At 38.3% G+C, this 21,496-nt stretch overlaps 1 protein-coding gene across 1 annotated transcript in view; it reads left to right on the top strand.

The window, feature by feature from the left end:
• The window catches only part of ZNF236 (zinc finger protein 236), a 62,694-nt gene extending 42,155 nt beyond the window's left edge, over positions 1 to 20,539 (top strand). Inside the window, exons 22-32 of the mRNA XM_009082983.1 lie at positions 532 to 897; positions 2,630 to 2,775; positions 4,046 to 4,289; positions 4,972 to 5,151; positions 5,761 to 5,913; positions 6,264 to 6,454; positions 7,953 to 8,084; positions 10,153 to 10,350; positions 16,573 to 16,702; positions 19,562 to 19,738; positions 20,183 to 20,539. Coding sequence (XP_009081231.1) covers positions 532 to 897; positions 2,630 to 2,775; positions 4,046 to 4,289; positions 4,972 to 5,151; positions 5,761 to 5,913; positions 6,264 to 6,454; positions 7,953 to 8,084; positions 10,153 to 10,350; positions 16,573 to 16,702; positions 19,562 to 19,738; positions 20,183 to 20,310 — 2,045 coding nt within the window. The 3' untranslated portion in view covers positions 20,311 to 20,539. The remainder of the gene's footprint in view (positions 1 to 531; positions 898 to 2,629; positions 2,776 to 4,045; positions 4,290 to 4,971; positions 5,152 to 5,760; positions 5,914 to 6,263; positions 6,455 to 7,952; positions 8,085 to 10,152; positions 10,351 to 16,572; positions 16,703 to 19,561; positions 19,739 to 20,182) is intronic.
• Positions 20,540 to 21,496: the final 957 nt, after the last annotated feature.

Below are 21,496 nucleotides of genomic sequence, written 5' to 3'. Positions count from 1 at the left end.
TTCTGTACTTCCAGACTACTTTGAGGGGTTGGTATTTTGTTTTGGAGTATTAATCCAGTAATACTAATCAGTATTGAGGCAGTATTGAAACAGAAGAGTAAAGCTGCTGGAATTAAAAAGGAAGTGAGAGGCTAAGTGAGTAGGAACCAAATGCTGTAGAGGTTGAGATGAAACTTTTAATTCTCCAGTTTACGAGCTGTGTAGTTGAGACCACTGGATTAGTCAGGAAGGTGAGATGAAGTGGAGGAGGACAGGGGCATGAAGGTGACCAAATAAGATTCTGCATGAAAGTTTTAACAGCATATAGAGTGTTAGTACTAGGAAAAAATCAATATATACTTCATTGAGATTCATGATTCATTTGAAAAGCAGCCAAAACTATAAAGGAAAAGTCTAGTTATTTCAAATGTATTCTGTTCCAGTTAGTTTAGGATCTCTTTGGTGTTTTTTCTAAAATGAATGGTTCACTGCTGTTGATCTTCCTTTTTAGAGGTTTTATCACATATCTTTCTGTTTTGGGAACTTTTCCAGGCCAGAAGCTCTTCAATTGTCACGTATGCAGCAATTCCTTTTCTACAAAAGGGAGTCTAAAAGTCCACATGCGTCTGCATACAGGAGCAAAGCCCTTCAAATGTCCACACTGTGATTTACGGTTTCGTACTTCGGGGCGCAGGAAAACCCACATACAGTGCCATTATAAGCCAGAGGCAAAGAAAGCTAGGAAGCCTGTTGCCCGTACTACAACTGAGGGACTACAACCAGTCAGTCTTCTTAATTCATCCTCAACAGACCCTAATGTTTTCATCATGAATAACTCCGTTTTGACGAGTCAGTTTGATCAGAATTTACTTCAACAAGGACTTGTGGGCCAGGCTATCCTGCCTGCTTCAGTGTCAGGTAAAAATGGATGACGTGGTGGTGGTGGTGGTGGTGAGATCAAGGTCTGAACTTTGCTTTCTCTTAAGAGTTCAGAAAGTTATGCCAAACACTACTTGCCAGACAGGTAAGAGTCGTACTGAATTCTTGATTCGATGCACAGTGGTGACATAAATAGAAATTTATTTATTTTAAAATGAGGGGGAAAATGTATGCAGTTCACATGTAAAGATCTCTTCAGTTTTGCTGTGGTGTTACACTGCAGAGAGGAAGAAAATACAAATATCAAGTAGCTGGAGTACTTGTATTCTTTTTGGTAATACTCTCTTGCCTTTTTTAAGAAAAGAAGAGAAGCAAAACAGTTGCTCTGTTTTGTCTGCACTGATTATTTATGTGAATAATGAAGAGTGTCTTTTAAGTGCCCATCCTCTGCTGTACATGTGTGGTTAATAGTCCAAAAGAAAAAACCATGCACACCCCAAAAAAAACCCAACAAAAAATTATAAAAACCAAAACAAATCAAGAAAACACTTTAGCAATACAAAAACCTGCTGGTGTAGGCATCTGTGTTAAATAAGTGCCTGGGATATGTTGTCTTACCAATTGGCAGTGACTACAGCTGCATTGGCACATTAAATGTGACACAGACTGTTCTTTGACTCTCAGGCCAACTGGCACAGAATATTCAACATGCTTCATGTTGCAAGAAAATGACCTTTTGAGAATGATCCTCATTAACTTCTAAATTGTTTTCAGGTATTGTTTGTGTAAGTGCTCAGGTAAACCTGGGAAAGGGACAATTTTAAGAGCAGAAATAGTGTTCAGATGTCTGGAAGTGTGTCCTGGTACTGTTAAACGTACGACTTCAATTGTGAGTCTTGGACTGTCTGTCATTTCTGAAAGTGAGACTTTGATTTTCTGTGCTTCTTTGGCACTTTTTTGGGCACCTGTCTATGATTTAGCAGGTATGCCCACAAATTCAGAGTCTTGTATCAGTCTTGTATTTAACTGTAGCCATGCCAGCTTATCTGATTTGACCTAAACTGTTGGCCAAAATGAACAAATTGTTGGTTATTCAGAAGATGCTGATGTTATTTGACAGACACAGTTAGTGATAAATTTGTAATTAAAAACTGACTGATCTTTGCCTGGATTTTTGATTGAACACAATCAAACACAAAATGACTTTTTCCATATATTCTCTCAAGATCTTCTGTAGATCTATTTTGCAGTCTATTCAACTTTTGAAATTAGGACCTTTCTAAGTTATAAAGATGTTTGGATTTCCAGTGCTAACATACCTTTGTTTCCATCCACGTTAAATACGTAGGATGAACTTCAACACTTTGATATCGAACAATGTTTGTGCTGTGCAAAATGTGGCAATAACCTTTATGTGTGTGTTCAGAGTCAGACTGTACATACCATGTGTGAGTGCTGCTTGTGCTTAGCTGTGGCACACCCTCCAAGGAAATTTGTACCAAGGTTCTCCAGTTTTCCAAAGCTATTCTGCGGGGGCTCTTGTTCTATAAGTTGCTCAGTAGTGCTTAAATAACAACCTTTAAATCACATAGAATTTATGAAGCTTTAAAACAGGCAGTCATCTGCTTCAAGTTATTTTTCTTGGCATAAATAAATGTGTATGTGTATATGTAGCTTTTGTATTGATTTAATTTATAAAAATAAACAAGATAAAAGAGGTAGTCAGTAATGATAAATAAAACCATTATAATATAACTGTTTTCTTTGGTAGCTGGAGGTGACTTAACTGTGTCCTTGACAGATGGTAATTTGGCCACTCTTGAAGGAATACAGTTACAACTTGCTGCTAATCTGGTTGGACAAAATGTTCAAATTTCTGGAATAGATGCCACCAGTATTAACAACATAACATTACAGGTAAGTTGCTCACAGTTTCTTGCTTTTATAGAGTCACTTCGAAGGCTGAAGAAAGTTCAAGGAAAATAAATATTTCTGGAAGAGTTCTCTTGAGTTGGGTGAGGCACATGGAAATACCACACTGTATTGGTTGTACAAGTTAGAAGACTTTAAAAATAGCTGTACAGTGGGGTATTTTTTCGGTTTTGGGTTTTTTTTTTTGTTTGTTTGTTTTGAGTTTGGAGTTTTTTTGTTTGGTTGGATTGGGGAGGTAGGTTTTTTACCTCTCTGGGATTTTGTCAGATTGCTTTAAAATATGTGGGGTTTTTTTTCTCCTTTTAATTGCATTTTGATTTCAAAAGTATTTTAGGCTTCCACCCAACTCCTAAAAAGCACCTCTCCCTCCTCCCCCCCAACCCCCCAAAACAAACCCAAATTTTTGCAGAGAATGTTCTTTTCTAAACATAAGACACCTATGTTACTTCACAAGCTTTTAATAGTTGAATTCACAATTTAAATTCTCACTGAGCTTGCAAAAGGAACTACAGAAAGAGGTGAAATTATTACTTTAAATGTTTGTATTTGAAAGATGTGAAAGATTGGTTTTCGTGAACTTGATTGTGTTTGATCAGTTTCACAGAATCATTGAGGTTGGAGGAGACCTCTAGAGGTCACCAGGTACAACCCCAAGGTCAGGGAAATCTGTAGAGTTGCATTGGGTTGGTCGGAGTCTCTGCTCAAGGAGGTTTTAGTGTAATATGAAGAAATTTTGTTTTCCTCAGTCCTTGAAGAGTAAGATGTCTGTCTTTAACTATAGAGAACAGCTGTTGGATTGTGAACTGGGACCTTAATGAGACATAGGAGCTGAAAAAGTAAATAATTTTTGATACCAATCTTCTCTCTGCTCCATGCCCTTTCACTTGAAAAGACTTGGAGACAGTGCTAAGTATTAAATGCAGCAGTAAGGCTGTACAGAATGCTAGCAGTGTGTGTACCTGGTGCCTAGCATGCTCATATGTAATTACAATCATGATTTCCCAAACATTTTGCTGAGGGAAGAGAGGGAAGAATCTACAGATGAAGCTGAATAGACTGATTACACTGTGACTGTAGAGACTGGCTATATACAGACACATAAAAAATTAATATAAGTTTAAAATGGTTAATTATAAAATGTAAGTACTGTATATACTCTATATGCAATAAATATGAGGTCTGGATTTATGTTAAGAATATTCATTTAGCCTATCTTTGTTAACTTCAGATTGCTCTTTGAAAACCTGTGTTTCAGATTGATCCAAGTATTCTGCAGCAGACATTACAGCAGAGTAATTTACTTACTCAGCAGCTAACTGGAGATCCCAATATGGCTTCACAGACTCCCTCCCTCCAGGCAACAGAAAATGCAGTGCCAGCTAATGTGGTTATTCAGCCCATATCAGGCCTGTCTTTGCAGCCCACAGTAACATCATCTGCTAATATGACAATAGGATCCCTGTCTGAGCCAGAGTCTGTGCTGACCACCAGCGCAAATGGTAAGCAGTGTCTAGTATTAGTGTGCTTTAAAGTTCTTAGTTTCGCTTATAGTGTTATCTACAGTGAGAAAATCTCACCTCCCAGCCTCTCCCCACACCTGCCAAATACCTCACTTAATAAAATAAATATGCAGGTCTTGCATGAGCATCTTCAGTAGATTTTGCAGCTTTGTGTTGCCATTTTTTATTCAGAAGGTGGGCTAGAGAGTAGGTTTAGGTTAGATATTAAGAAATAATTCTTTACTGCAATGGTTATGAGGCACTGAAACAGGTTGCCCAGAAAAGTTGTGGATGCTCTGTCCCTGGAAGTGGTCAAGGCCAGACTGGATGGAGCTCTGAGCAACCTCGTCCTGTCCCTGTCCACAGCAGGGGAGTTGCAACTAGATGATCTTTAAGGTCCCTGTCAACCCAACCCATTCTGTGGTTCTGTATAATGAAAATATTTGAAGCTTCCATAGTCTTGAGAAAAATACAGTCTTTGGTCCGAAAATATGAACTGCAGAGGAATAAATTGAATGAAAAAACCAATTTATTCCTTAGCATGCAAGTTCTAGCCTCTTAAATTGGCTACATCTTTTATAGTAGTTCACAAAAATAATGTATTAATTGCTTAAAAGTTTGTCTCTATTACAATGAAGGTATCTTCATGGAATTTTCTCTTTGTTCTGCCACTTATATTTAGGTGCACAGGACATCTCTCAAGTCATGACTTCACAGGGTATGGTGTCATCTTCAAATGGACAACATGAGATAATGTTGACCATAAATAATTCCAGTTTGAGTCAAGTACTAGCTCATGCTTCAGGTTCTACTACTGCAAACTCATCAGGAAGTCCTCAAGAAATCACTCTTACAATATCTGGTTGGTATTTTTAAGTATCTTTAATGGTACCAGATCTGGTTTATAATTTAGTTGTACATAGCATTTGAGCATATTTCACAGTCCACAGCTTTGCCATGGTGTATTTGTTTTAATATTTATCAACTTTTAAAGATATTCCTTAAACCTGCTTTTGAAAACCAAACACATTTGCTTTGAGGACTTGTTAGATTGGTTCCCTATTTTATTTATAGCCTCAGTTAACAGGTGTTTATCTTGTTGGTAAAGTCCATTTAACTAGTTCTTATTTCTTTGCTGTGCCTCACTTGGCATAGTACGGCTCTGGGGTAGTACTGGGATGGGAACAAGCAGGGCAGGCATTGCAGAAAAGTTTGTTTAATCTAGTTTTCTTTAAATACCTGTGGAACCATGTTCAAATAGCTGTTCAGGTAATTTTTTGAGGCATACCACTCGGGATTTTTAATATGTAGTTTATACTCAAGTAAATTTAGACCAACTTACTTTCTGCCTCTAACAGCCTGATCCTATATATAGTATAGATGTCTATTTCCCCTAAAAAACAGTTTGTATTTTGAATCACAACATTTCTTTGAGACATTCTCAGTTGTAACAGGACTAACTTCTATGCAGGCCAAGATCTTATTCAGCATAATTCTGGAGGCAGTGATCTGAATACTGGCTTAAGGCTGACAACACCAGCCATCAGCAGTCAGACTGCAGGTGCTACATTAACTATAAGCAACGACCAGCTTCTTTCTCAGGGCCCTTCACTGAATGCTCCAGGTATGCATACAGTCATTTTTCTAATTAAAAATAATAACATTTTGTTAAAAAAATAAATATTAGACCTGGTAACTAAATATGAAATGGTATAATCTTGCACATTATGATTCAGGAATTTAGCTTTGTGTGTTTTCTCACAAGCTTTAAGTTGTTGTGTCAAGTTAAATGGACTTCATTCCATTTATTGACTCTGACAATTTTTGGCACTTGATTAGCTGTTTAGGCGATTTTGTTGGTTCCAAAATAAAGTCCTAACAAACAGGAAATAGAAATTAAGTTCACCTAAAATAAATTTGCAACTAAGAGTATGTAACATATGTATATTTCTTACCAATTTGGATATATTCCAGAACTTAATACAACAGGAGGAACAAACCTTCCTTCAACTACACCCATATCTCAGTCTACAGTTTCTACCCAGAATTTGGTAATGTCTTCATCAGGAGTTGGAGGAGATGGTAGTGTCACTTTGACTCTTGCTGACACTCAGGGAATGTTGTCAGGTGGTCTTGATGCTGTTACACTTAATATCACTTCACAGGTAAGGCATGCTTTTCTGAGCTGACAGATAAACTGATGTCACTGTCTTACAGGGCAGGAATTGGAGATTTTGCTTAGAAAATATTTTTGCCCTGTAAATACATAATGTTTGAAAATTCAGGTAACTTTCCTTCTTTCTGCCAACAGTGTGTGCACACTGGCATCCAGAAACATGAGCTCTTCAAACAGAAGTGCCCATAAATTTTGCAGGGTTGTTTTTTTCAGTGAAGAGATAGGTTCTACTGTTTCAAGTGTTGTTTGAGATGAATTTTTAGGGATGAACTGTGTACTTCATCCTCACTATTCAGTAATACAGCTCAGTATTCTTATGCAGTTTATTATTTAATATGGTACGTTATTCTTTTCCTCCTTGTGAACATGAGAGTTGAAGAACACTTGTGACTGTATAACAGCAAGTAGCAGGAAAGAATTTAATTGACTGTCTTTAAGAACAGTGTTGTATGGGCTATCATCTCCCCAGTAGCTTTAGCATTAGCTTCATTTTTATCCTAATTTAAGATTTTTATGGTGTCATCAACACACAAAGACATATTGGCTAAAAGAATCTATAAAGTGAGGACATAAAACAAGTAAATGCTATTAAAATACTAGAAAGTGAGAATTTTTAGAAAAACACATTTCCGTATAGACATTATATCTGAAAACTTGGGCTGTTTCCTGTATTTTCTTGGCTGAACTAGGTTTAGGTTGATTTTTACTTAGCTTTTGACCTGAATTAAAATGTGTAAATGTATATAAATCGAATACTATTTGTCTCGCATATGGTGTGATTAAAACTGATGAAGCAAAGCTATATGCTTCTCTCTGCAGTTTGGCTCTGGGGAAGGGAAGAAAAGATGTCTTAAATAATTCTTATGATACATTTGTGGTTTCTGGCATCAGAGAGTACTGAAGCAGCACATGGTTTTGTTTCAGGCTTGGTAATAATTTAACAGATTATATTTGGCAGCATTGCTGTTTATTAATAAGACACCATGCCTCATGTTAAGGCAGGTGTAAATAAGATTGATACATGGCTCAAGCCAGTCCATGGTGCAGGAATCATGATGAATAGACAGGTAGTACATAAAGGAACTGTGTTTCCTGAGGAAGTTGAAAAGTCTTCGACAGTAATGTAGGAATGGAAGTAGAAGTAGTGAGATACTAACAATCATATATCCTAAGTAGTGATTTTGTACCACAATTTCATGGGGTTTGGACATATGTCTAGTTAAGAGATTTAAATAAAGTAAGATATTGTGGAAAGACCACACAGAAAAGCAGAATACAGGGGTTAAAGAAAGATGAGGGAAGGCTGAAACATTCAGTATTTCATGCAAGGCTGGGAAAAATTAATCAGAACTGAATCTCTGCCCTGTTTCTTAAAGGGGGGAAAAATATTCTTTAGGTGTAAAAATAATGTACATTGCTACAGTTAGCTGTTTAAATATAGTTGTTATACTTTTTTTGAATGTTCTTTTTCCTGTCCTGTTTGACAGGGTCAGCAGTTCCCTGCTATCCTCACAGATTCCAGTCTCACTAGCCAAAGTGGATCAGGCTCACAGCAAGTCATATTGGTGAGCCATACACCCCATTCAGCACCTGCAAACTCTGATGAAATAACATATCAGGTAGATACCATATATTTCTGTATCTTTTGTGGGTAAAAGACTTCATTTAATCAAAATACTGGAATAATTCTTTTATATCCTGAATCATGAAGGCTGATGTCATTCCCAAATAAGTGTATTGGGAAGAGGTTCTCTGTGACTTCCTAGTCACCCAAATTCTGTTTTCAGTTAAAATCCCCTTTAAATATATATATATATACACCGAAGAAAGGACATTCAATTAATAATGTGTTTCCTTCTACAAATTATATAACTATGCTCTCAACACAGAGTGCTCCAAAAATGTCCAAGGAACTTGGTAATTAGATAATAAAAAGAGACAAAGCTTAGAGCTGCAAGAAAAAAATATCACCTATTTGAACACCTTTTCCATTCTCCTTTTGTAACCAAATTGTTGTAATAGTGGTGCAACATAAAGTCTTTCCAATTTCCTATGCATTTGAATCTCGGTAGAAACTTTTATGTATGTATTATAGTATTAATATTAGAAAAAGTAGTTCAGAATTTTCTTCTTGGAGACAAAATGATTTTTTTCAATCAGCCTGGTATAACACAAGCTCTAAAAAAGGAGAACTGGGAGAGGCTGATGGTGACTCAGAATCAAGTGAGGAAGTGATGGACTGGACTGGCAAGCCAAGGGCAAGACATGGGCAAGTCATCACTGATACAGGCACAAGAAACCCCAAAAGTACTAAGGAGTGAAGGGAAGAGACCCACCTGAAGTGTATGTGTATGAATAAGGGTGCTGAGATTCCAGCTTAAGAGAGGAAACTTCAACACTCTGGGAAAAATTGTCACAACTGGGTGTCTCTCTGAAGTGCCTGTGCACTGGTGCATACAGCATGGGAAAAGAGGAGGAACTAGGGGTCTGCATGTAGTTGCAGCCTAATTGGAATCAGAGTGAAGGTGCTACCGCTCACACAACTAAAATGCTCCCATGCCTGGACTCAGGATCTTTAGGATGGACAGACTGGTAAGACAGCAGCAGAAATGCATGGAGCTCTGCCTGGATAGTGAGCCTGCTAAGACCTTATACCAGCCATCTGCTGCAGATGACTTTATCAGGAAGAAATAGAAGATGATGCTTTCATCTTGGTCTTGGGCAGCCAACCCTAACTGACTCTTCTTGAGCAGATGAGTTGGACTAGGTGATCTCAGGAGGTCCTTTCTACATAAACCACTGTGATTTGCCATCCCTGGACAGTCCTACATGGGTTACTTCAGTTTGTCTAAGATCTGCTGGAAGGGCAGCAAGCAGGGCACAAGGAATCTAGGAAATTTCTGGAGTGCATCGATGATTACTTCCCTGATACAAGTGACTGAGAAGCCAAGGAAGAACTGATTGGGACTTAAGGTCAGGGATACACTTTGCTGCAGTGACCATGAGATTGTGGAGCTCAGGATCCTGAGGGAAGGCAAAAGAAGGCAAAATAGCATGATCACAGTGTGGACATCAGGAGGGCAAACTGTGGTCTGTTGAGGGGTCTGCTTGTGTGGTGCATTTACCTTGGCTGAGTGCCAGGTACCCACCAAAGCTGCTTTATTGCTACCCTCCCTCAGGGATAGAGAAAGTAAAGCAAAATGAAGTGGAAGAGAAAATAAAATGAAAAGTTCATGGGTCAGGGAGAGGTCATTGACCAGTTTACTGTCACGAGCAAAGCAGTCATAATTTGGGAAAAAGTAATTTAATTGATTACTGGTCAAATCAGAGATGTTTTCTTTTCTGTCTGAAATGTTTTTGACTTTGAATTTTGTTTAGTGAGAAATGTGAGAATCATCTGATGTTCAGGAGTATAAAACTGATTATAGAAAAATATTGGTACAAGCACATTCTATTTATAATATGTAAATGAATTTGAGTATAATTATTATCATAATTTTCTTAAAATACATACATGTGCAATGAAATAGAATTAATATTTACATACAAATTACTACTTCCTTTGTGTTTGTAAGTTGCTTGCAAGTACTGTCCAGAAATTGGTCTTGTGGTAGGTTTTGAAAAATAAACCAATGTTGTGGATGCTCCAATGAAATTATCTGATAGTGTTTTTGTAAATTCTTACAGGTGACGGAGGTTTCCCCTAATGTGACTAAAAGCAGTCAAGCAGAAAAGGAAAGTCGTGGGCACCAGTGTTTTGAGTGCAATCAAACTTTTTATTCAGTCACCATGTTGACACACCACTGTAAGGAGGTTCATGGCAAGGAGCGAATACATGTTTGCCACATCTGCAATAAAGCCTTTAAGCGAGCAACACATCTCAAGGTATTTGGTAGTAACAGTTGATTGTTCTGTCAGCTCCTCCTTCTGTCTTGGACTTTGTGTGATATTAATGCAAGGTACCTATTAGCCCTTTATCTTTGCTTTGGTTTTACAGTATGAGAGGTGTGCACCTGAGAGAGGGACTTTAAGTGGTACTGTATACACAGATAGTGAACTCTCTTCTGGAGCATGGAGAGGATTTTAATGCATATATTGACTACAGAATGAAAGATGTGAATACCTGTCATGCAGATAGTAGTGCCAGGAAAATACTTCATTCACTTTATTAGTTTATGAATGTCATCACTGCTGATCCTGATTTCCAGATAATATTTTGGAATCTCAGGAAACTATCCACTTCGCACTCTTACAGTTTGATTTTTAGATGCTCTGTCTTGTGAGTATAAGTGACATCTGTAGAGGAAGTATTTGTTTTAAAATACCCTTATATTATTGCGCTTGTCTACTGATATTTTCTGTGGTGTTTTCTTTAGATTGTGAACAACCTGTACTTCCAAGTCTTTTCAAGAAATTTTGTGGTGTGTTTAAGTTCTTAATTGGATTATAGGATGTTCCTATTAGGAATATTGGGCTGTACTAGACAAGTGCTATGTTCAGGCCAGTATCCTATCTCTGAGAGATACTAAATAGAAGTAATTTGAAGAAGAGCTTTAAGAAAAGAACAAACATATAACTTGCCTAGGACTTTGCCAGCTTCCCAAAATTTATAGTAGGAAATTTCTAGAGCCAAAGGCAATGTCTTTATATTAAGTAACTTTTAGGCAAGCTCTTCAATAGATTTCCATTCATTTCAAGATGATATTTTAAGAAAATATACTCTGTGAAGTTCACCCCATTGGACTGATCATGTCTGTCAAGCAGACTATTGGACCTTGGGGAAACTATCATGAAATGTGTTGTTGTGAAACTGTTAATCTATGGTTTACATGAAATTTTCCAGGGAAAAAACCCAAATAAAACCAGTATTGATTCTTGTTTTCCTTAAGTAATGATAACAAACCCCAAATATCAATCTCTCTTCAATTTGATTTGCATCGAGTGTTAATTTTTGGGGTTTTATTTCTATTATATACTGGGCCCAGGTTAAAGATAGGACAAGGTTACTTCCTAGCCTGGTGTAGCCCTTGGATTATTATCCATCAGTGATTTTTCAGGTAGGCAATGATGAAGTTGCAGTACGAAATCTAAGGGCAGTCACAGGAGACTTCAGGGCCTTGGGACGACTTGTTAAGGGATCAGGAGCACAGGTAGTCTTCTCCTTTGTCCTTTCAAAGTTGCAGGGAATGATGAGGGAAGAAACAGGAAGAGCTGGTAGATCTGAGACTGGGATCACTGGCAGGATTTTGGGTATTTTGATCATGGATTGGTCTACATGACAGCAGGCCTGCTGGCAGCAGATGGGCTGCACTTGTCTCAAAGGGGAAGAAGGATCCTTGCTGGGGAGTTAGCAGGGCTCATTGAAAGAGCTTTAAACTAGATATGTAGTGAGAAGGGGATAAAACCAAACTCTAGAGGTAAGCCTGAGGGCGGCATGTTTGAGGGATTGCACGCCAGCTCAGTCTGTTCCACAATGTGCTGTGTACACTGGAGCACATTTGAAATGTCCCTGTACTAATTTGCACAGCACCATAGCCATCTCAGTGGAGATAGGGGAAATGGTCAGTGACCTGCTATATCACTTAGACATGCGCAGGCCTATAGGGCTGGAGGGAATCCACGCAGAAGTACTGGGGTACCTGTCAGAAGAGCTTGCCAAACCACTTTCAGTCATGAGCAGTCCTGGATAACAGGAATGGCCCAGTGGACTGGACGTTAGCAACTGTGATGCCCACCTACAAGAAGGTATGGAAGTAGGATCTGAGAAACTACAGGCCTGTCAGCCTGATCTCAATGTCAGGAAAGGTTATGGAGCAGCTCAACTTGAGTGCCATCGTGTGGGTTGTGCAGGACAGCCAGGGGATCAGGCCCAGCCAGCATGCGTTTATGAAAGGCAAGTCCTGCTTGACCAACCTGATCTCATTCTGTGGCAAAGTGACTTGCTCAGTGGAGGAGGAAAAGAATGTAGATGTTGTCTACCTGGACTTGAGCAAAGCCTTAAACACGATTTCCTGCAGCATTCTCCTGTGGAAACTGTCTTCCCATGTCTTGGATGGGGGCACTGTTTCCTGGGTAAAAAGCTGTCTGGATGGCTGGGCCCAGAGAGTGGTGGTGAATGGTGGTACATCAGCTGACAGCCAGTCACAAATGGTGTTCCCAAGGGCTAGTACTGATCCTAGTTCTATTTAATATCTTTATCAATGATCTGGACAAGGAGATCCGGTGCACCCTCAGTCAGTTTGCCAGTGACACCAAGTTGGGCACGAGTGTTAATCTAGAGGACAGGAAGGCTCTGCAGAGGCATCTGGACAGGCTGGATTAATGGGCCAGGGCCAGTCGTATGATGTTCAGCAAGGCCTAGTGCTGGGTCCTGCACTTGGTCACAACAATCCTATGCAGTGCTACAGGCTTGGGGCAGAGTGTCTGGAAAGCTGCACAGTGGACAAGGACCTGGGGGTTCTGGTCAACAGCTGATTGAACATGAGCCAGCAGTGTGCCCAGGTGGTCAAGAAGGCCAATGGCATCCTGGTCTGTAACATAAATAGTGTTTCCAGCAGGACTAGGGTCATGATCATCCAGCTGTACTAGTCACTGGTGAATGAGGCTGCACCTCAAATCCCACGTTCAGTTTTGGGCCCCTCAGGACAAGAAGGACTGGTGGCTGGGGCGTGTCCAGAGAAGGGCAGCAGAACTGGTGAAGCGAGCAGAGCAGAAGTCTGATGAGGAGCTGCTGAGTGAGCTAGGGGTGTTTAGTGTGGAGAAAAGGAGGCTCAGGGGAGACCTTATGGTACAGCTACCTGAAAGAAGGTTGTGATTAGGTGGGATTTGGCCTCTTTTTCCAGGAAACAAGCGATAGGATGACAAGAAACAACCTCAGTTGTGTCAGGGAAAGTTTAGGTTGAATATTAGGAAAAATTTCTTCTCTAAAAGGCTTGTCAAGCATTGGTACAGACTGTACAGGGAAGTGGTTCAGTCACCAACTCTGAAGATACTTATAAGATCTGTAGATGTGGCACTGTGGACAGTGGTTTAGTGGACATAGTTTAGGGATGGACTTGACAGTGGTGGGTTAGTGGTTGGCTTTGATCTTAAGGGTCTTAAAGGACATTTTTTTCACCACTGGACCGTCATGTACTAAACCAAATTCCACCCGTTATCAGAATCTTCTTCATTTAGGTGTTCCAGAGCATCAGATTTGAACAGCCTTTAACAGGAAATTTAACAAAGACAGATAAAACCATGGGGTTTGGCTTAGGGTTTTGGGAAGGGTTCAGTGATTTCTTACTCATGGTCTTCATTTTATACTGATGGTATTCTGGAGATGGCCAAAAATACTAAGGGCGCTGTCAAACTTCAGGCTTTTCAGAAAAAAACGGTAAGAGTACCAGTGTTCAGATGCCAGTATGTAACTGTATGCATTTTTTTCCAAAGGTATCAGTACCAGATAATTCACAATTATGCACAAGGAAAGCATCTGTAGGGATTATGTACAAACACCCCCAACACCCACCCCACCCCTGGTATCAAAAACATTCTGTCCAGTGCCTTCATTTCCCCTTCAAAAGTTGGTGTGTCTCCTGATTTTACAGCTTCAGAGAGGAGAATCTGAAGACACGTGAGCTGACTAAACTGTCCAATTCCGTATCAGTATATGGTGGAAATACCTGCAAGTTGAGTGTAGATAGTAAATAAAACACAGACATCATTCTAAGATGAAAACAGAAGGGAGCTATCATCTCATTAAAACAATGCAACAAAACGAACTTTACTGCCGCACTTCAAGAGGTGGTCACAAATAATGTTTTGAGATAGGTGGGGCCTAAGAGTGTCATACCAATGCATGAGTGGGAGCATGAGGGGCCTTTCTAAGAGGTTTCCTGTTTTTACTTCCTCATTAGAAACCCCGGAATAATTCCTATCTAAAAAATATGAGAATTACACACAAAAAATCGTAAAACATCACATAAATAATTAATGAAATACTAGCTATGTCTGTAGAGGTGCTTGCACTGTATTCCCATGAGCTATTTTCAAAAGTATATATATTTTACAGGCAAAGTATAAGAGATTAGTGAAACAGAATTGCATCACACTGTTTCTTCAGAGGAAGCTGACAAAGTTTTATGGCGGCTATCTGGATGCTGTCTAGTTCACTTTGAAACAGAAGATGGGACAGGGGAGTTGTTGAGGTTTTAGGGTTAGGTATTTTTGTGGTGGAAGAAAGAAACAGCCAGTTTCAGACAATTTTTCTGGACTAGGTCATAGTGTGCTTCAATAATTTCAATGCTTCAGGAGGTAATGAACAAGATAAAAGCAAAGATTCTCTTTATTTCCAAGTCAGCTGTGGTTTAGTAATCTCTGATTTTCCTCAGAAGGCCTTGTATTATTTCCTTATAACACTACGTTATTATAATTACTTTGATAATAATATTCTTCCTTGTAGTTGTATTTTCCAGTGAAATTCACTGATTTTCCAGTGAAAACAAATTCTTCAGACACAGTTTGCTTCAGTTCATGGAGTGAGGAATAGGACTTCATAGACATCAAGAAGGCTTATTGTTTAGGTATAGTAAAGATTAATTAATAGTTTAATCTGTAATGAATAGGCTAGAAAAGAATATACAGACAATTTTTGAAAGTGGACAAGTATTTGCGGTGTTGTTTCACAAACAGTAAATATGTTTACATTGGTTTTCTTTTGTAATTGAATTCTATCTTGGTGTTAATAAAGAGATATAATGAAAAAGTTAATACATAACATAAGATACTCTTCTAAATTTACTCTCCTGGGCCCAGCAACAGTGAGTTAAAAACACAACGGTTAGAACTGTTATTAAAGCTTCTTCATAAAGATAAGACATCTCATACCCTCATTCTGCTGTCTTACCTGTAAGGACCTTAGTGATTTTATTTTCTGGGTTTTTTTTTCCTTAGGAGTTCATTGTGAAGTGGTTCTATTTGCATCTTGACGTTGTGTGGCCGTGTGCATGCACGTTGTGATATTCTGCTCTTTGAGGCCTGAGTTTTACAATTATACTAATTCAGGTGGTGAGGGATATCTATGCGTCAGACAAGGAGGTTGATGGATACTGTAGAGGAGAGGGGAAAAAATCCTATATTAACTTGCATTGCACAGTTGTCAAAATACCACTTTGTAGGTGAACAAATCATTTCAAGAGCTCTGGTTTGTTTTTTTTATTTTGCTTCAGATAATTAGTGAATTGATTAATGTATGCAAAAAAAGCAAGACATACAGTTATTGATGGAGCTTTCTAGAAATGTAAAGATACTGATGCATCAGCCTTACAAAGAGTTGATAGACAAAAATAATCTCTCATTTAAAATAAAAAGTGAGAATCTCACCATGAGCCGGCAGTGTGCGCTCGCAGCTCAGAAAGCCAATCATATCCTGGGCTGCATCAAAAGGAGTGTGGGCAGCAGGTCAAAGGAGGTGATTCTACTCCTCTACTCTGCTCTCATGAGACCCCACCTGGAATACTGCGTGCAGTTCTGGTGTCCTTGAAGTTGATAAGAGGACTGGAGCATCTCCCCTATGAAGACAGGCTGAGGGAGTTAGGGCTGTTCAGCCTGAAGAAGAGAAGTCTGTGTGGAGACCTCATAGCAGCTTTTCAGTATCTGAAGGGGCCTACACGGGAGCCTGAGAGGGACTCTGTGTTAGGAACTGCAATGATGGGGCAAGAGAGAATGGGTTCAAACTGAAGGAGGGGAAGTCTCGATTGGATGTGAGAAAAACCTTTTTTACTGTAAGGGTGGTGAGACATTGGAACAGGTTGCCCAGGGATGTGGTAGCTGCCCCGACCCTGGTGGGGTGTTAAAGACCAGGCTGGATGAGGCCTTGAGCAACCTGATCTAGTGAGGAAGTGTCCCTGCCCATGGTAGGGGAGGTTGGGACTAGATGATCTGTAAGGTCCATTCCAACCCCTAAATTCTGTGAAAAACAAAACAGACTTCCATCTTCTTCCAGCTTGCCTGTGATGTCTAAGATCTGCTTCTGTCTTCAAGGTGTAAATATATTTTTATGTTAAATACTGAAGTTTTTTAAAATGGTCTGAAATGTTTTGGGCTTTTTTTTTCCTGTTGTCTTAGGAACACATGCAGACTCATCAGGGTGGACCTTCACTGAGTTCCCAGAAGCCTAGAGTGTTTAAGTGTGTAACTTGTGAAAAAGCTTTCGCTAAGCCAAGTCAGCTGGAGAGACATAGTCGCATTCACACAGGTAACACCAGTAATTACTTTTTCTTTGCAAGATTTTCTCATGAATGTATGGATGGTATATTTGGAGTCCTTGCTTATGCATTCAGCTAACTACATTTAAATATCAACTTAAGCTTAAAAAAACCCCAAACAAGTACATTTCTAACCCAAAATGTTTGGAAATTAAAAGAAGGAACAGCAGACTTGAAATCTCATCGTGCTTCACTAAGCTTCACGGTATTTTGGTGACTGGCAGTACTTCCAGAGTAATGTGAATGCATGAGCTTGTATCTACAAGTCTGTCAGGCTTTGAAACTGATTAATAAAAGCATACTTTAAGGCATTGTTTAAAGTGAAGACACTGGATATGATCATCTTCAAGCATACAGAAGAATGTGCAAATGAGTGGGTGTGATCAGTGATGTTAAACAAGGGACAGGCTTGACTGTTGATACTGACTGCTGTATGCAGTGCTTCATTGTCATTGAGCTGCTTGCTCAGTTCATCTCTTTCTAATGCTAGTGCTTTTAATTTGTTGTGTTCTTTTCTGCTTAATTGTTTTCTTCAGCTGTTAATCTATACAAAGGCTATACTGGCTTCTCCTAGGGAGCACACATCTTCTGTGGTGTAACTGCTTTTCAGAAGGTTGCAGCTTCTGCCCTGCTATGAGTTGAAAGCTGTACATAAGATGATAGCCCAGCTGCCTTCCCTTTTACCTTCTGTGTCCGAAGTGTTCTTAGAACATGGGTTGTAAATACAGGAGTCAGTTCTGTGAAACAAGTTCTTTCTTTTCCCTACCACTGCTGCCAATAAAGAGCTGTCATGGCTGCTAGAGTTATAAAGGACAGGGGAAAGTTACCTGTGTTGCTCCTAAGCTGGAGGGGACCAAGGAATTTGAGTGGATGTGTTAAAGCATAAGAAGATTCCCACAAAAGGATAACTCTCGCTTTCAGTGAGTCAGCCAGAGCTTTTTCTTTCCCCAGCATCAAGCTGTTCTGTGGTTACTCTGGTAGAAAGCAATGTGCAGGTTTTACTTGGGGGTAAGAAAGGAGAGGCAGGAGTTACAATCCAAGGAGATTAAAATTCTTCAGAATTCCCCAATAATTGGCTTTCTGCATAACTGATTTAACACAGATTCTTAATAAAGGCAATGTTCTAGTTTAGAGTTTCACAAAATATTCAGAAAGCAGGAAACACGACGAGTTTCCATTTTCCCTGCTTTGAGTCATGCTGCTCACTGTAATAGAGACAGAGCACTTCAGGAAGGCTGAGAACAGAGCAGAGTCCCTTCATGCATCTGTTTCTCATAAATCTGCACTATCATAGGAAAAATTTCTTTCTGTTTTGGAATGACTTTGAAATTTACTGAGTAAGTATTTTTAGTTTTTTTTGTACTTGGGTGCTTTTGTGCTAGGAATGCCCAGAAACTAACAAAAACTTCGCTAAATTCAGATTTATGTTCCCATTTCAACAATATCAGACAACAAGAAGTCAAACTGTATGACAGTAATTCTTTCAGAAGAGAATGTTCTTTCTGAAATCACTTAAGACCAAAAGAATGAAAATGTGCTGCACAGAAGTTGCAGAAGATGGGTGCACTTACATAAAATATGACAGGAAAGGCTAATGTAAATCTAAACTTGATTTGCTTTCATAAAGGTACTATCCTTGGCTGTGAGAAAGTGTTTGTGATTTCTATCTTTATTAAACATTTTAATGATTTCTAATAGGTAATACCTACTGAATCTGTGGCCAGAAGGAAAATGCATTATTTCTCTGAATAGATCTAAATATCTTGTGCTTTAAGATTTATCAGTGAAGAGCAGTTTGGAGAAATGTTGTCAAAATTAGAAGGAAGCAGATGCTTTCAATTCTTCCAGAAAGCCATGTGGTAATCCATTACACACCAACAAAAAGGCTGTTCATCTTAACCAAATAGAAAAAAATGGAATTAAAAATATTTGAAGAAACCTAGATTTTGCTTCAAACTAGTGAAATAGTTGTTAACAAAAATAGAAAGAAAACAGCTTCTGTGCTTTAAGGGACCTTTTATTGATTGTCTGAGAAGTTGGATTTGTCGTGCAAGCTACAATGCATGTGGGAACACTAACATACAGGTAATGAAGGGAGAGAGAAATTGGTCCTTTAAGGAAAATTGTGGAAACATATTTATACTCCTGCCTGTGATTTATTGTGCTAACTAATAAAAAAGTATATTTGGAAGTTCAGAAAGTACTTTTGGAAGTCCTTAATGACATACAATTATGTATCTTGTGTTGATGTCCGAGGTTGTGGTGTTGAGTGTTGAACCAAAGGTCTGGTTTAGCAACGTTGGCATTTTAAAATTGATATGTTCTTGCATTTATAGTTAGAAATCAGTAGTGTTCTGTCAGATTTGGAAGGGTAAGCGAGCTTTGGTAAGATACAGGAGTAGATGTTGGCATGAGAGGCCACAGGCCCCATGTAGTATTACCAGAACACTTTTTTTTAACATATTTGACTTTTTATTTTCTTACAGACACCAGCTTTGTTAATTCTAGAGCATTGCTTTATCTGCATTACTCTTAATGATGTAAAAAGGTGAAGGTTTCCTTGAGTACAGAAAAGTCAAACTGGTGAACTGATGTATTTTTTTTTGCACCTCAATTAAAAAATTTCCTTAGATAATAAATTGGATAGGAAAGATAATATAAGTGATCTAGGACTGAAGTAAATATTCTGACATTTAATTTGGGAGCCATAGTACTCTTTGGAGAAAGTCTCAAGGAAGAAGATCATGTCTACTTCATTTCTAGGTTACCATCATGATTTTTACTGAATTGTGAACTGTATTTTAATGTTGAAATGAAAAATTATAAAGTATCTTTTTCTCTTTTATAAGGGGAACGGCCATTTCAGTGTACACTATGTGAAAAGGCTTTTAACCAGAAGAGTGCTCTTAAAGTCCACATGAAAAGACACACAGGAGAGAGGCCTTATAAATGTGATTACTGTGCAATGGGATTTACACAGAAAAGCAATATGAAGCTGCATATGAAACGGGCTCATGGTTACACTGGTATGTATCATAGTGGTGGAACTGGTGAGTGCAGAAAGACACATGCTTTATTAGGAAAGCAGAAAACACAGCCCTTAAGGTATTGAGGAATTAGGCACTAATAGCCAAAGACCACAGATGATGAACTAATAGTTGCACAAACAACCCAAAAATCAGGTTGAAACTGCTGCTAGTTGCTGTTTATGGTTCCTTGTTTTTTATGTGGAGCTCTGTGTACAGAAATACAGAGTTCAAAAAGTGTTCCAGGAAAACAGTCAATTGTATTAGATTTGTTTGTCCAAAAAAAATTTGTGCCAAGACTGTCTAATGAATTGATAGTGTCCAGAGTAGTTGTGTAATACCTTTCCCAGAATGGTTCCTTTGTTCTTAAGCGCTATATTTGCATTTTCGTTACACTGTGCATCAAATCATGCTCACACACCTTTTTCTCTTGTGCCATGGCAGGTCCTGTGCAAGAGCCTGCAAGTCACCAAGAGCAAGAAGGGGAAGATATTAGTCGTGCTCTGAATTTAGAAGAAGTGGTTCAAGAATCTTCAAATGAATGGCAAAGTATAGGCAATGTTTTTCGATGACACCTTAAAATTGGAAAGTTAAAGATCTTTCTGGGACTCGAATTTCTCTAAGCGAGTTTTCAGAAAAGTAAAAGATGGATTTTACAGTTAGAGTGTCAAACATTTGAAAATATTAACAATAGAATAATATATTATAGTTTTTTTAATTATTTACAAAAATTACCTAAAAGATGAATTTTTTTTTAAGCTCATAGAAGAATATTGGGAAAACATCAGTTAGTCTGTGCTAAGTTGTCTGTGAATCAGTGAACTCAGGTAATAATGTATACAGTTTCATCTTCTAATTCACAGCCAGTATATCTATTGAAAAATAAACTGGAACTTTATATCAGAATAGAATGATTCCCATTTGTAATGGAGATGAAGAATAACTTCATGGGAAAATCATGAAGCTGTCAGTCAACTTTCTATTTTACATGTTTAAAGAAATAATTGAGGTTGGAAACAAAATGTTGAAGAGTAGATGTATGCATGCAGTATGAAATAGTGGGTTTGCCTTTTTTTTTCTTACAAAGCACAGGTAAATGCTGTGTTTCTGTTTAAAGTGGGTTTTTTTAGTACATTTTGAGAATTTGTTGAAAAAAATAAAATACCATGAGCTCATGGCTTTTCTTGAGTTAAATTCTCAAGAGGGAGCATGTTCATTTCCATTCCAACTGCAGAGGCAGATAGTTGTTAATTTCTACAGTAAGTCTGAGGTTTTGAACTCGGCAATTATTATTTAAAAAGAATCCAAACTAGAATAGAGTTCTGTTGTTTGCTTTATTGGATCAGAAGGTGCATATCTCAGTATCTGTGGAAAACATAGCCATATACTAGATCTGGGAAGCAAACTTCCAATTTTGTGTTAGCAGTGAGAGAGTTAGATGCACATCAGTCACCTATATTATGCCACGTTCCCCAGTTCTGTAAACAGTTATGATTTTGAATCTGTAAATTCCTCATTATTTTCTTTGTAAATCTTAGAAATATGTTACTTTTATTTGTTGTTGTTTAAGTCATTGTTTCAGCAAAACTACCTAGTTGACTAAGTAATGCTTTCAAAGGTGCCACTAGAGTATATTCATAACAAAGAAACACTGGAGTAAAAACATAGTTGTCTTTTAGACATTCCAAAGACAGAAGCTTTTTTCTTACTTTTACCTTGTTCTTTTGAATTTTATTTATATGTTACATATATATAGCT

The sequence above is a fragment of the Acanthisitta chloris genome, unplaced genomic scaffold (assembly GCF_000695815.1).
Source record: "Acanthisitta chloris isolate BGI_N310 unplaced genomic scaffold, ASM69581v1 scaffold14689, whole genome shotgun sequence".
NCBI lineage: Eukaryota > Metazoa > Chordata > Aves > Passeriformes > Acanthisittidae > Acanthisitta > Acanthisitta chloris.
The sequence above is the reverse complement of the archived record's forward strand: the minus strand, read 5'-3'. Positions and strand labels throughout refer to the sequence as shown.